This window comes from Eleginops maclovinus, chromosome 3 (assembly GCF_036324505.1).
Source record: "Eleginops maclovinus isolate JMC-PN-2008 ecotype Puerto Natales chromosome 3, JC_Emac_rtc_rv5, whole genome shotgun sequence".
NCBI lineage: Eukaryota > Metazoa > Chordata > Actinopteri > Perciformes > Eleginopidae > Eleginops > Eleginops maclovinus.
Window position 1 is genome coordinate 8,879,814 of NC_086351.1, and position 14,020 is coordinate 8,893,833.

At 41.9% G+C, this 14,020-nt stretch overlaps 1 protein-coding gene across 2 annotated transcripts in view; it reads left to right on the forward strand.

Moving 5' to 3' along the window:
* LOC134862345 (ubiquitin-conjugating enzyme E2 E2) overlaps positions 1-14,020 on the forward strand; it is a 36,040-nt gene that overhangs the window by 21,140 nt on the left and 880 nt on the right. For both annotated transcript variants that reach the window (XM_063880215.1, XM_063880214.1), the window contains exons 4-5: positions 8,832-8,964; positions 12,627-12,774. In XM_063880215.1, the coding sequence (XP_063736285.1) occupies positions 8,832-8,964; positions 12,627-12,774 (281 nt within the window). The remainder of the gene's footprint in view (positions 1-8,831; positions 8,965-12,626; positions 12,775-14,020) is intronic.

The window sequence follows — 14,020 nt, forward strand, 5'->3', positions numbered from 1 at the left end:
GGGCGGAGGCATGAAGACCGGAGGCAAAAGTGGGGGGGGATTTTTAGATGAGCTGCTGGAAACCTCCTGGGTGTTCAAGCCGATCCCTCTATTCTGCATGAATTATTGCGGGAAAGATCTTTTTAAATGTGCTGTCAATTTGAAGCGAGGACAAACAAGCTACTGCTCTAGATGAGACACAATTCTCCTTGGATAAATCAGCCCTAATCTATGTCTTGTTCCATAATCACAGGCTCTATAAATATTGATGAATAATAGGCACCCATCTGTGTCTGAAGCTGGCATGTTCCTGACCTTTCTGTGGAGGTCTTGTCCACTGACTGCAAAAGCTAAAAAACCTTCACGAAGGCATCGCTTCAGAATCGCTTTGTTCACAAGCAGAATAAATTAAAAGGGGGCTTCTTTGAGGCGCTTGTGAGATCAAACAGCATCAGGAAGGGTCAGAGACCTGTCAGGTAATTGGCCAAAACAATAAGCTAGCCAATACTGAATGCAAACAAGGTTTCATAGACTTTACTTCACATGTTTTCCGTTGGAGTTGTCACATACAGCCCCGGAAAAAATGAAGAGACTACTCCAAATTGTTCTTAAATCTGTATCTCTACATGTATGGCAGCCATTCCAGTGTCTGTTGAATTCCAACACAGAGAAATGTTGTCAGTAGTTTATAGAATACACTTTTTTATTCAACTCAGAGACATACATATTAATAGTAAAACCGGAGAAACTGCAGTGGTCTCTTAAGTTTCTCCGGAGCTGTATATGGACACAAAAGAGGTGCGTGAGGGTTTTAAAAGCAAGTCATTACAAAACATAAGAGTTGAAATGTATAGTCAATTTTATTTAGATCATTAAAAATAGATTCCCTTTTTAAACAGGGCTGTCGCTAATGCTCGCCATTCTGGTTTTATCAAATGTCAAATAGGGTTACATTCTTATTCAGAATTCTGAGTGTCTTTTTGGAAAGGTTTTCTATTCCGGAACAGCAGTCACAACCCAAATATATGTAGAAAATATCTTGCTTATATTTTTACAACCTTTCTTTGCTTAGATGAAACATTGAAGGAGTAAAAAATGGGTTGGTTAAAAATTGAGAGTGGAAAAACCTAAAGGCCCCTTGTTTGCGCTGATGGAAAAGGCAGCAAATACACAGTTTGAAGAACTGAGATTTATTTGGTAATTCACTGTAAATATATCATATCTTAGATAAATATAAGTGCCCTCAAAAGGACGGCAAGACAGAAAGAAATGTGCCTCCGCCAGACTGGATTCTTTTGATTTGTTATGGGCCCCATTCCCCCGTGTGCCCCTCTGACACATCTGCGGAAAATAATGTCCTACCTGAGCAAACCAGTCTGCCCTCGTCGTTTTTCTCCTCACACAAAGTTTGGAGTGTAGAAGAAATAAATGTGTTCCTATGGAACGACGGTAGCATACGCTCTCCCTCTCACACCAGCCTGAGTTTAATTTATCCTTAATGTTTTCCACTGCGGCAGTTGTTTGACAGCGAACACGGCCGGCCTTGATTCATGTCTGTCATTGAATTCTCAATGTCCTCATTTGTGAGGTAGTTTTCTGGCAAACATTTGTCCACAATGTTATTAATGGGTTTGCAGGGAAGCCGAGCATGAAGCAAGTGGACATTTTGCGGCGTAGTGTTGCTATTACACTGCCAGTTACAGAGACGCAGTTCAGAAAGACTAAATGGTAATCTGACACGAAAGCAAACAGAAGACTCTTTTGGCAACAGAAGAAATACAGTAACTCACAAGTAAACAATTCGGATGAGATCATATCGCTCCTGAGAGATCTCCAAACATGATAGATTCCCCCTTGAAATCAAGTCATAGCGCCTGCCAGGACGCTTTAAAGTGTCTTGATGACATATTTGCAGGCTGGAGGATGAAATGTTAACACTCCTAACATCTTGTTGTAAATTAATATAAAGAGATTAATTACATCCCAAAGAAATGCCCTTTACCCTGTGCTGATCTGTTTCAACCTGCAGCTCAAAAGTCTCGTTACATTCCTCCACCTGCAAACCTGAGGGCTAATATGGTGTCAGGGGAAAAGACCAGCGGAAGATCGGGCTGCACAGCAGATCTGGCAGCTCGGCTCACTCTGATCACTGACCTTTTGGTAATAAGTCCATTCCCTCGGCCGGAGAGCCAAATGGCTGCCCAGAGTACTTCTGTGGAAGGAGGCTGAATAGAGTCTCTAATTATGGCTGAATAGACTTTGGTGCAGGACTGTACAATTAAACATCTTAACATCATACTCTGGACTGATTTGATATGAGATGCACAAAGGCTGCAGTTTAGTTTCGAAGGCAAAACTGTTTCCTGTCCTGAAGCAGTGTTCCTGTGAATCCCCAATTTGCATGTCAGCACAAATTCAAACTTGTTTTTATTCAAGCGAGCAAATGTTTATAATTACCCTTCAACGAGAAACACATCCACACATTATCCTTCTAATTTCTTGCAGAAATGATTTAGAAAACCTCAGACAATGTGCTATTTAAATGTTTGTATTTCCTGCCAACTTGCCCAGCTTTGGTTTAAGGGTCATGAGGTCTTCATTACCGAGCTTTTTGAGCCTCTCTTACTATTAGTTGTGTATTTTGGCCTGCATCACTATGCTTTATTGGCTAAGTGATATTTTTATGACTCATGATGTTGTGCTGTTTTCTTTATGCAAAACCTGTGTGTTGTGGAAATGCTATACGCTCTGCATTATTCATTTTCAGCCACAGGCAAACGTTTGCAGCGCATCAGAAGCTGTTTGCATGTTACAGCTCAGATGCGGAGAAGAAAATGCTTACCGCACAAAAAACGGTGTTGTTCCTCAAGCATCTCGCTGATTTATAAAAGGAAGGCAAAGAAAAATAAGCCATTCCCCAGCTTTATTTAGGGCGTTGTTGGTGAGAGATTAAACCTCAATGAGGACAAACTTACTGAGCGAAAGGCCAGTTCTTCAAACCTCTCGTTTCGAAGTATACTTCCTCAATTCAATACTGACTGCTGTTTAGATGGATTCAGCCCAGCATGCGAGGTTGCCCTCCTGTTAGAATAAAATTGTCCCTTCAAATCTAAAAACATGCAACCACCTACTCAACCATTTCCCCAATTGCTGGATAAACCATCCGGTCAGTAATTGCAGTACTCATTGTACACATGAACAATAAAAGGCTTGATTAAAAAACAAACCATGTCATTTGAGACAATAAAGAGAAGAGAACAGAGGAAGGAGGTGTCACCTCGGCCGTTGAGCTGCACAGTAATTGGTCTTGGGGCTCTTTCACGGTCGGAGGGAAAGAAGATTGCTTCATTAAAGTTCCTCTTCTGATAACCGCAGCAGCCCCACTGACAGAAAAGAAGATCTTAACTGAATGACGGTGCCATTAGGATAAAGTGCCCGTCGGGAACAAACTGGAATGGCGAATAATGCAGATAATGGCTTTATTTGTGCATGATGGTATTCACAAGCTCCCAAACATACTGATTCAAATTCAATTACTGGTTTATTCTCCTCTTTTATTTATCAGCCCCATGGTGCAGTTTTTGGCTCAGGCAGCTATTTACCTGCTTCCGTAAACAGCTCGCTGTGTGAAAGGATGCTTTGGGAAAACACTGGTGTGTTTTCTCACCTTTTTTGAGCTTTTTTCAATGTAATCTCATCTTACAGGATCGAACTCTTGTGGAAGCTGGCTGCACTGTGTAGTTTCAGCTTTAGTCTGCTTAGATTTATGAGGGTCACGATGGATCCCAACAGGGACCAGTTTCTGTTCTTTTCATACCACTCTTGTAGCATTTTGTCCGTCTATATGCTCAGTATGTTCCTAACAGTCATATTTTAGCAGCATTATTACTCAGCATGTTCATTGCTTTGTCACCTTCTGCTGACAAAGTGCTGAACAGATTTGTATTTTACAAAGCACGATGACAATAAAGATTACCCCTGTGCGTCCGTCACAGCAGTCTTTGGAGATCATTGTCATAGAAGCCTGTGAGTAACTGAGTTGGTTCAATATAACTGGACAATAAGTAGAAAGAGAACCTCCTCTGCATTTCCTTGCGTTCTCCTGCCTGCTGCCTCTGCATTCAGTCTGGCTCTAACAAGACTCGTCTTTGAAGTCTTTCCAGTGTGCTCTTTGGAGCGGTTTCTTTGAGAGCCGACGGGCCACTGTAAATTGTTTGTCTAAATTAAGGTTTCTGTTAGACTCTATTACTACCACATACTCATTTTAGGTAAACAAGAGTGTTTGTTCATGCTGTTTACCTACAACTGGGCTTTTGTAGTGGTTGCTTCAATTTTGTCTTTGATGCAGGAACTTGAGTTTATTCTGCTTTGTCATTGTAATTGGCTCTTGAGTGTGTGCTAAATTCCCTAAATTCAATAAGTTTGAATATTGGATATGTCATTTTACAAGATACATCTATTATGAGTCCCTTTAAATATGCTCAGAGCAGACCGAGTTACCTTTTTTTATTAATTTACTGATGAGTGTCAGACCTGTCTTATGAGAACATGCCTTTTATCAACTTAACCCGAGCCCTGATGTCTGTGGGAATTGGCTCAAGGTGACGAGATAGGTTGGCGATTTAGCGAAGATTAGCTCAGCTCTCATGCCGCTAGATAAAGGTTATCTTTTGCATTGGCACCAATCTGCAGATTGCCCTGTCTATGAAATAAAGCAATGTGGATGATTAAATGGGCAGCCTGGTCCCAAACACTGCACAGTATCATGGGCAGGAAAGGTCATTCAATATATATGGAAATGATCACTGCTGTCTGTGAATATGGGCTTTGATAGTTTTCAGGAACTGAGAACGAAAGGTAAAAATGACAAAGTAGGTCTGTGGTAAAGTGTTCCTTTTTATATTAGAAAAAGTGAAAAAGGTTTCCTTAATCTCAATGCAGTTTCAGGTTTCAAAGTGTTCAATCTTACTCAGCCTTGTGTGCAGCGATGAGTCTTTGTTGAGGTGAAGCACTGAGCAAGGTCAGTATGGGATGCAATTACTCGCTCCCTCACAGGTTCTACAAAACACACGTCTATGACTGAATCTTGGTGATCCTCCTTGCTGGTGTTGACTCTACGTTTAGTGAAGGACCTGAACTGTTGATTCTATTTAAAATAGGAATAAGAAGAGAAACTAAGGAAAAACACCTCAAAGAAAGAGAGCGGTGTAAATCTGTGGTTAGACTCTATTTTGGTGCCCTGTTGAAAAGGAAGCAGCCCAGCTGTCCAAGTGGAATCCTACATGAGCGTAATCTCTGAGGACAGGGCAGTGGCAAGATTCTCACGGACACCCGCGCACTAATGTATCCCAGACTCTTGAAACAAATGACCTAAATACTCACTGAATCAAAGCATTTGGCTGACAGAGCACTGCAGATGTAGTGTTACTTACAGAGGTTAATATTATTACAGCCTCCAACAAAGCCCATAAGCAGCACTGTTACACCGGTTAACGTCATGTATTTGTGCTGAGCACATCTGTCTGCTCCAAGAGAAGATTGTTTTTCCGTGGAGCGAGTGGGAAAAAAGACAGGAGTGACACAGAATATTTATCTGACTCGCTCTCCGTTTCAGGGCTTTGTGTTAGATTGTTTTTCTTAACACCCTCAACGACTTCCCAATGATTCAATGCCCCGATTTTTCAAAGCCAAATGAGGTCTTTGCAGCAGTGCAGGACAAGACAGACAGTAGTTCTTCTGGAAATAAAACTCATCTAATACCTTAATTAACCAATGATTACTGTGTCAGTTGTAATGCGTAATATTCTGCATAGCTATTAACCCGGGTCAAGGGATCATCAGCTCTTTAGCTCCTGTCATTAAGCGTGCATTAATTAAAGACTGGCGAACGCTTCCCATGCAAACACTCACTGATGCTGCAAATCTGCGCTTTGACTCAGCTCGAGCTTCTCTCGATGTCCACACCACTCACCTCTGCTAAAACTAATGGCCAAGCAAGCGACTGTCAGATCCTGAATGAGCTGGCCCTCAACCAGATGCAACAAAGCACCACAGGAACGCCCAAACCCGCGGGGGGAGGAGGTCTCCAAGCAACAGCCAGCGGTGGCATGCACATTCAGCTATTGACTTAGCCTTTATCCACAGCCCTTGTGTGGTTGTCAGATCCCCTACAGCAATCTCTCTGCTGAGCGAGGGCCTCTGCCATGCCCGCTCATCTCTATCCTTCCATCATGTCTAAGTTATTATCACGGCTACAAACTCATCAGCCTCACAAGGGAGCGAGCACCTGCTTCTGTGAGAGATGTATGGAAATGCAATAGCCAGCCGTCTCTTTTGACCGTTGTGTCAGGGAAGCGTTTGAATAGTGTAGCGGTAATGGAAGTGTTACCTTGAGGTGTGTGTGTGTGTGTGTGTGTGTGGCACAGCAGCAGTGTATACACCGAGGGGAGATTGCTTTAGCGCGAGGAGAATAAGCTGTGTTTGTGATTCTGTCAACAGCAGGAAATGTAGAAAGTAATGTTTGGAGAGTTGAAGAGGGATCACAACAAGTTCAGCAGATATTTGTATTCGTCAATTAGTCAGGGACACCCTGCCTAATTACAAGCCAAACAGGACTTCCTTGAAATGATTAAGTTTGTACAACATTTCAAGCGACCACATCTGAAGTGTTTATGGTGGTTCTGAGCCACAATGAAAGGCGGGGTGAAAGGGCGGCTATGGGACGTGATACTCATTGAAATATAGGATTAACGTGTGGACTTAGTGGCAATCTTCCTTACAGACATTCTTATAGATTCAACAATAAGTTATTTAGTGAATAATTAAAAAATAAACCATGGGAGACGAGTTTGATCTTTGCGTCCACACATCACACCTGCACGGCTAGCCGTTCACTGTGTGCAGTCGGTGTGTTTGTCCAATTAAATTATACGGATGCTTTAGGGCTGATCATGTCTAATTCTAATTCAGACAGTAAATGTTAGGGGCACTGTGGTTGGCGGGGTGTTGCTTTACACGTGACGTGAGACATTAGACATAATCCACAAAGTCCAGTTTAAGTAATAGATCCAGGAATCCAATGGTGCGTTCATCTGAAGAGGGCTGATAAATATTCATAATAATAAAGTTGGACAAATTCATTAGTTTGTCAGGGAACTCCTCTAAATATTTGAACTGAAATTTCTTCAGTCAAAGACAGCCTTTCACGTAGGTCATTTATTGAACACAAATGTAATTTGCCAACCTGTCAAATCTCCAATCCCAGCCAAGGCATGATGGAAATATGGAATCCCTCTGCTTTAATTTAACTTCTATTAAATAACACAGCAGAGGAATGTAGGAGCAGCTGAATATTACCACCAATTGTACTGTGGTTCGCCCTCACTTTATATTGTTATGACAGGCTTTCCAAGCACAAGTAACTGCTGGCTATCACATGTCAACATCTGTCTCTGTGTGCCTATAAATCCGTGTATTTTTAGGTCATTTCCTGTAGTCGGTTCAGATATTTTCGACCGAAATGCAGCACAGTTTGTTTGGAAGAGAAACAAAACCAGTTCATGTAAGAGTAGCATTGTTTGTTCCTGCCAAACCAATATTGTTCTAATGTTTAATGCAAACATATTTTGTTACACTTTATTACAGCTAATACAGCAAACAGCCTCCATGTGTTTGGTGGACGTTATCAATTACTGCAGTACCAGTTTAAATATTAGGTGTACACGAACAATACCCTGCGTGGTCCCTTTACGTTCTTTGCTTTTGTTATTCTATTTTACTCTAACAAAAAAGATTGTCTTTGTGCCTGGAACAACACGTCTAGATTGGCGACATCCTTATCGCCAGAGTATTTTGAAGTAATTCCCCAGAGAAGAAGTAATCATAATTGGCTAATTAAAGAAGGCTTAAGAGAGGGGCAGTGTGGAATAGTGGCAAAGTAGATTAGTGGATATTTGCATGTGCTGATACTGAAGGAGGAAGGAAAAGTCTAGTCTTGTTTCTATTTGTGGAGAATGATCCATTTTTTTTCGAGGGTATGCTTGGAGCCAGATGCTGCTTTTAACAGTTCTCTGCTTGAGGTTATTTCACAGGAAATCTGTGTCTGAGATTATTGGTCTGAATAAAAGAAAGCCTTTAGTGAAAGCAAACCCTGTGTGTCGGGGAAGTTTGCTTACACACATTTGTAAGCACATCTGCCAGTAAGCTAAAGGTTGTCTTTAAACACCATCCCTGGTAATTACATGAAATCATAGCGATTGTTCATTGTCCCGGGCTTTGTGATCTGGACATTGTACCGGTCTCTTCCTGGCTCTGTGCCAGCTCAGGGTCTTACCACAAACAACAATGGGGGAGGGAGCCCTTAATATGTAAATGGCATTAATTACTGGGCCTATACAACAGATGTGACCTTCAGCATAAATACTCATCTCATTATTAGAAAAACTCTCTTGAATATCAAATCATTTCTTGCTGTTGTTGGCCTGTAAATATCTTATTGTGTACAAGACTTTCTTTCAATCTTTATTGGATACCCAGTTATACGTTTTTAACTGTTTCACCATATGTGTGCTTCAGTAACTCCAAACAGCAAGTAATGTAGTCTTCTAATCAACATTTTTGAAAGATAATCTAAATCCTTCTAAAATAGCCTTGAACTGAAAACCCTCAAACCTCCACGGCTTTAGCATTCCCTAAATCTCCATCATTAACTTGTCAGAAGCCGGCATTTACCGCCTGAGCTGCTCTTTCCCCCAAATCTCTGTCAGCCCGCTGGCAGTTTGAGCACCAGACTGTCGAGTCCAATGCTCTGTGCTGATTAACATATTAACGCGGCTTTTGTTTCAATTTTCTAGCGCTGGCCCCAAAGGAGACAACATCTACGAGTGGAGGTCGACCATCCTGGGACCGCCGGGCTCCGTGTATGAGGGAGGCGTCTTCTTCCTGGACATCGCCTTCACACCAGACTACCCTTTCAAACCCCCCAAGGTCAGCAGCCTGTAGACATAACTGTAACGATGTTTGGATATTTGAGTAGCTGACCAAGTATAAACATTCTGAACAAAATCTTTACATTTTATTTACATTGCCCAATATCACAAATTACGCATTTGTCTCAGGGGGATTTCCAGTGTCTACAGCATAAGACCCCCCTCTGTTTTTCCCAGCAGACAAAAAAAAACAACTCCCACAGACACCCCACAATTAATCGGGCAGAAATGGAAGAAGCCTCAATGAGAGCAACAGCAGGGACCTATATCCAAGGAGGAACAGATGTGCAATAGATGTTGTGTGTTTAGATAAATAAGACAGAGACCCAAATAATAATGGAAAAGTATGAACAAATGGATCAATGTGGATGTCAAAACACTTCCAGGTGCTGCCAAAAAGACATTTACACATATTGTCACTTTATATTTGATGTTTCTGTTGCAGCTCCAGATCATGTGGGTTGTTATTAGCAGCAGATACTGAGCTACATTAGGCATTCATCTGGAGTCACGTCCTTGGCCACCTGATGAATCTCTCCAATATTCACTATCCTTTCATCTCCTGAGAAAATAGCTTTTTAATTTTCAAATCTGCCACTATGTGTACCACCACCTTTAGTGTGTGTGTGTGTGTGTGTGTGTGTGTGTGTGTGTGCCGTCTGATGCTGGGCAGGTAGCGAATGGTGAATTTATCAGAGTTTTCCTCGCTGTGACGGCCGCCTGCTGGGGATGAAAACAGAACTGATGAGGGCAGTGAGAGAGCGAACCGTTCACACTGAGCTGGAAGATGCTGAAATGCCGTCTGTAAAAAATATATAGATTTTGAATGTTTTAACTTTGATTTTGGTCAAGAATTGTAATGAGGAAGGGTTGCTGAAACTGCAAAACATCACACATTCTTCTGATGTGCAGTCTGTCGCCTTTCCCATGAATATGACGATTATCAGAACAGACTCACTCATTATATAGGTCATGTTTTTCTTCAAGTAGCCCTGTGCCGGACTGAAACCTGTCCAGCGGTTCCCCTTCCTCATGCCCTGTGTTTAATGGATTAGGCTACGGCCCCAGACTATTTTTAATTTACAATATCAGGCAACAGTTTGCAAATTTGAAGTTATAGGTCTTTTTTTACTGGTTTACACAATCATGTTGGTCCAGACGTCTCTTCCCAACATTCAAAGGAGTCTTTAAGAGTTAGAAAACATCAGTGAGACAGAGCAAACAAGACTATTTCTTATTCTTTTGTGTTTTCTAAGTAAAAGATAGTGTCCTCAAAGAGATTTCATGCACCGCTGAAACCTTAAGGGTGGTGACCTCCTACTGATAGCTTACTTTAGTTTCGATCAGTATTGTATGTTGGGGTTGTGACAGGGAGGGACAGGAATAACGCCGCGCAGACAGATTGCGCCAGGCTCAGAGTAATCCCCGCAAAAAAAGCCTATAATAGCCTGTAAAGTTGTGTAATTATGAGTCAGCTTTTTTTCTTGCCAGATCATATTGTTTCTTCAGAGTCTGGAAGCAAATGGTTGATGGCCGAGTACAAGTCAACTCCGAGGCCCAGAAAGGGGATCCTTGGCTTCACAGGATAAGTGTGTGATGAGTAGAGGGTCTGATGTAGGGTGACTTTTATGAGCGACGGCAGCATGAAGGTGAAAAGTAAGTTAGTAGAGCACATTAAATCACCCTGGTGAGGATCAGCACTGCGGCGTGTTGACACTCTCCTGCTTGGTTTGACCCTTTCTTTAGCTATTGTCCTGATTTGAGCTCAAATCCCGTTCCCTCCTTTGCGTCTTTTTGTTTCATGTGATGAGACCCTAAGGGATGTTGAGTGAAGGTCTTTTTTGGACATGATGCAGACTGTCAACACCAATCTCCCTTTGGTTTGCGGTGCACCCTATTACCCTTTCACTTGTCCTTAATTTTCCCCTCTGTTACGGACACCCCTCCTCATGTTCCTCTTGCCCTCCTCTCTCCCTCTCTCCCTCTTTGTGCTGTGTAACCACCAGCTCTGTGTTTGACAGCAGACTCAAACAAATCCACAGGCTCCAGACCAGCTTTTTTGTTGCCAGAGGGACTTGAGTGTTTCCGCCCCCTCCAATACCTCCTACCCCTCTGACACACTGTGATCTGCAGCCAAACCCCTCCACACACACACACACACACACTCTCACACACACTATCCCTTCGGCCTGTAGCTTCCATACACTCCCTCTGTATAGAAACGCTCCACCGAACCTCGCTTACTGAATGCAGTCAGACCTCAGGCTTTTGGATCCAGAGTCCGACTTTGAATCTCAAGACTCTTAAAGAGGAACAAGAGACTACAAGTTAGCCAGGTGGATGTGTTTCTGTTTCTGAACGCAGGGCAGGAGAGGAGCTCTGTGTCTGCAGAGGCGGTGGGGGCTGCAGTGTTGGTTATTTATAACGTCCCGTCCCTGTGTGATTTTTGGGAATGCCAAGGCTCATTAGAGGTTTCCTCCGAAGGGTCAGGGTCAGCGGGGCCAGATGTTGGTGATTGGAGCAGCAGAGGCAGACAGTGGTGTCATGTGTCAGAAACCAAACGGATGTCAAGCTCCAATCTGAGCCGAGACAGCGGACAGAAACCGCAGTGGGGTGGTGTTTGAGGTGATCACGGTTTCCAATAAATCACTGTAACATTAGTCTACATGTTATGGGTCACTTTTTTAAACTGTGTGGTGTACTGTGAAGAGTGAAGGATTTAATTTACAGTTGGGTGTAACAATGGGGTCAAAACTGTTGTTGTGTTTTGATTTTACCCCATGCTGCCCTCTGTTGGTGGTGGGAGTATTGGAGGTGTTACTTTATATTAGGAGTAAATGCCGATTTCAATGAAACCCAGAAACGGAAAATCCAAGTAAAATAGGTTTCACTTCATAGTCCTTTTTATACATCACGTGCGGCTACACACAGATCCAGAGACATTAAGTAATAGTGTTAAATGACCATCAGTGGAGCTATCAAGAAGGTCAATTACTCTGTTTGAATATGAGAGAATAAGGAGGTGAATCACCCTCAGCAGCTGTTGACTGGGCTCCAGGTCTCCCATGCTATTACTCCAGCATTTTCAACCAGCCAATCATCTTTCTCTACGGTATCAAAACTCATGTCCTGGAGACATCCCCTATATCTTGTAGGGTGAGTTCAAACGCATATAAGTGTTTTGACACCAAAAGGTTAAAGAAAATTAGCTGAATCCATATCTCTCCTGTTGTTTCCTATACATCCACCTTTCTCTTACTGACACTCTGTAAAACAATTAGTCGACTGAAATTAAAACAGCAGCCGCTTTGATGAGCGCAAACATTTCAGCTTCCTCAAATTTCACATTTTCTCAGTTTTAAATAACTTTGATATGAATATGTTTGGTTTTAGGACTGTTTGTTGAAAAAACAAGCAATATGAACATCTCACCAGGGGCTCTGAAAATGTCTGATATCTCTACATTTTTTATCTTGTTTATTCATAATTATTCATCCAGTACAAAACAGTTGCACCTTATTTTAAGTAAAGACTAAACAACTGTGGTTATAGATTTACAAGCTTTCATCAATGCAGGTACAAGTCCTATTTTCTTGTATTTGGCAAAGATTAGAACATTCAGTTTTCAAGCTTCTTAACTGTAGTGTGTTTGTTTTTCAGGTAACTTTCCGTACGAGGATCTATCACTGCAACATCAACAGTCAGGGGGTGATCTGCCTGGACATCCTGAAGGACAACTGGAGCCCCGCCCTCACCATCTCCAAGGTGCTGCTGTCCATCTGCTCCCTGCTCACAGACTGTAACCCAGGTAAGATCTGCAGCTCTCTGCACGACCAGTTGATGTTTATATTTTGAGAATCTCCTGAGGTTATTTGGGCTCTTTATCCACCTCATTATGAAGTTGTTCTGTGTAATGTTTATTTTAGCTGAAAGCGTTGTTTAATGCAGTCAAGAATAATGTTTTCAGGCTGTTGAAAGTGTAGTAAATACCGTAAGCCATGACCAATTCAAACCCTCATGGTTTCTCAATGCCGTCTAACACTGACAGATCTTTGGCACTGTCTCAGGGCTGAAGTTGTAAATAATAAAACCACATTCTCTCAGCCGAGAAAAGCAAGGGAACTGCTGACAGAGCAGCACCACAATGAAAAACTGATATCATCCTGTCATATACTATAAAAATAGCAAAACTGATGAGCTGTTATTGACTCTTTTTGGCTTAAGAACAAAATATTGTGCTGGCTGGGGAATGAGAGGGAAAGAAAGACAACTCAGGACCTGGTGAAGGGATAATTGGGTCAGTGGTCCATCTTGTAAAGGTGTGAGATGGCCATATATGTAAGCATAATGGGAGTACAGGGAATAAACCTGCAAGATGGTGGTTTTATTGTAATTTTACCGCCCTTCCTTCTCCCCAGAGTCTTTGCTGCTCCTGTAGGGGATTGTCTCAGCCTTTAATATGATTAACTGGCTATTGATACAGCTGAATGTGAGACAGTGTAATCAAGTCTACTTGAAGGTCACCAGACCATAATAAAATGAACGCTGCATCTGTCCCCCAGGCAAAACTCTTTACAGTTTACAAACTACACGAGTCTGCTAGATGAGCTTAAATGAAATCCAATCGCATTTACATCAATCATGGTTAGCAATGAGGAGGAATTTAAGGAAATCAAAGTCAATTTTGACAATAGTTCTAATGTTCTTTATAAATATTTGAATTTGCAAAAGAGAATTGAATAATAAAAGGACATTATGAAAAAAACAGGATGGCAACAATGGTCCTTTAATTTAACAAGGATTTATTGTGCACTACAATAGTTATGGCTTGTTGATGAACATTCATCATCTTCAAAATGTGTTGGCAGACCTATTAGATTTGTGTATTTATAACCACAACAGTCCTTTTTGGCAAGTTTCAAAAGAGCCAATAGAAAATGCTGTTATATAACTCATCTCCTCCCCCCAACGTTTACATAATCTGAGCCTGAGAGGATAGAAATGTTTGGAAAAGTTTCCTTTTTAGCAGTAGCTACACTGTTTTTGACACCTGC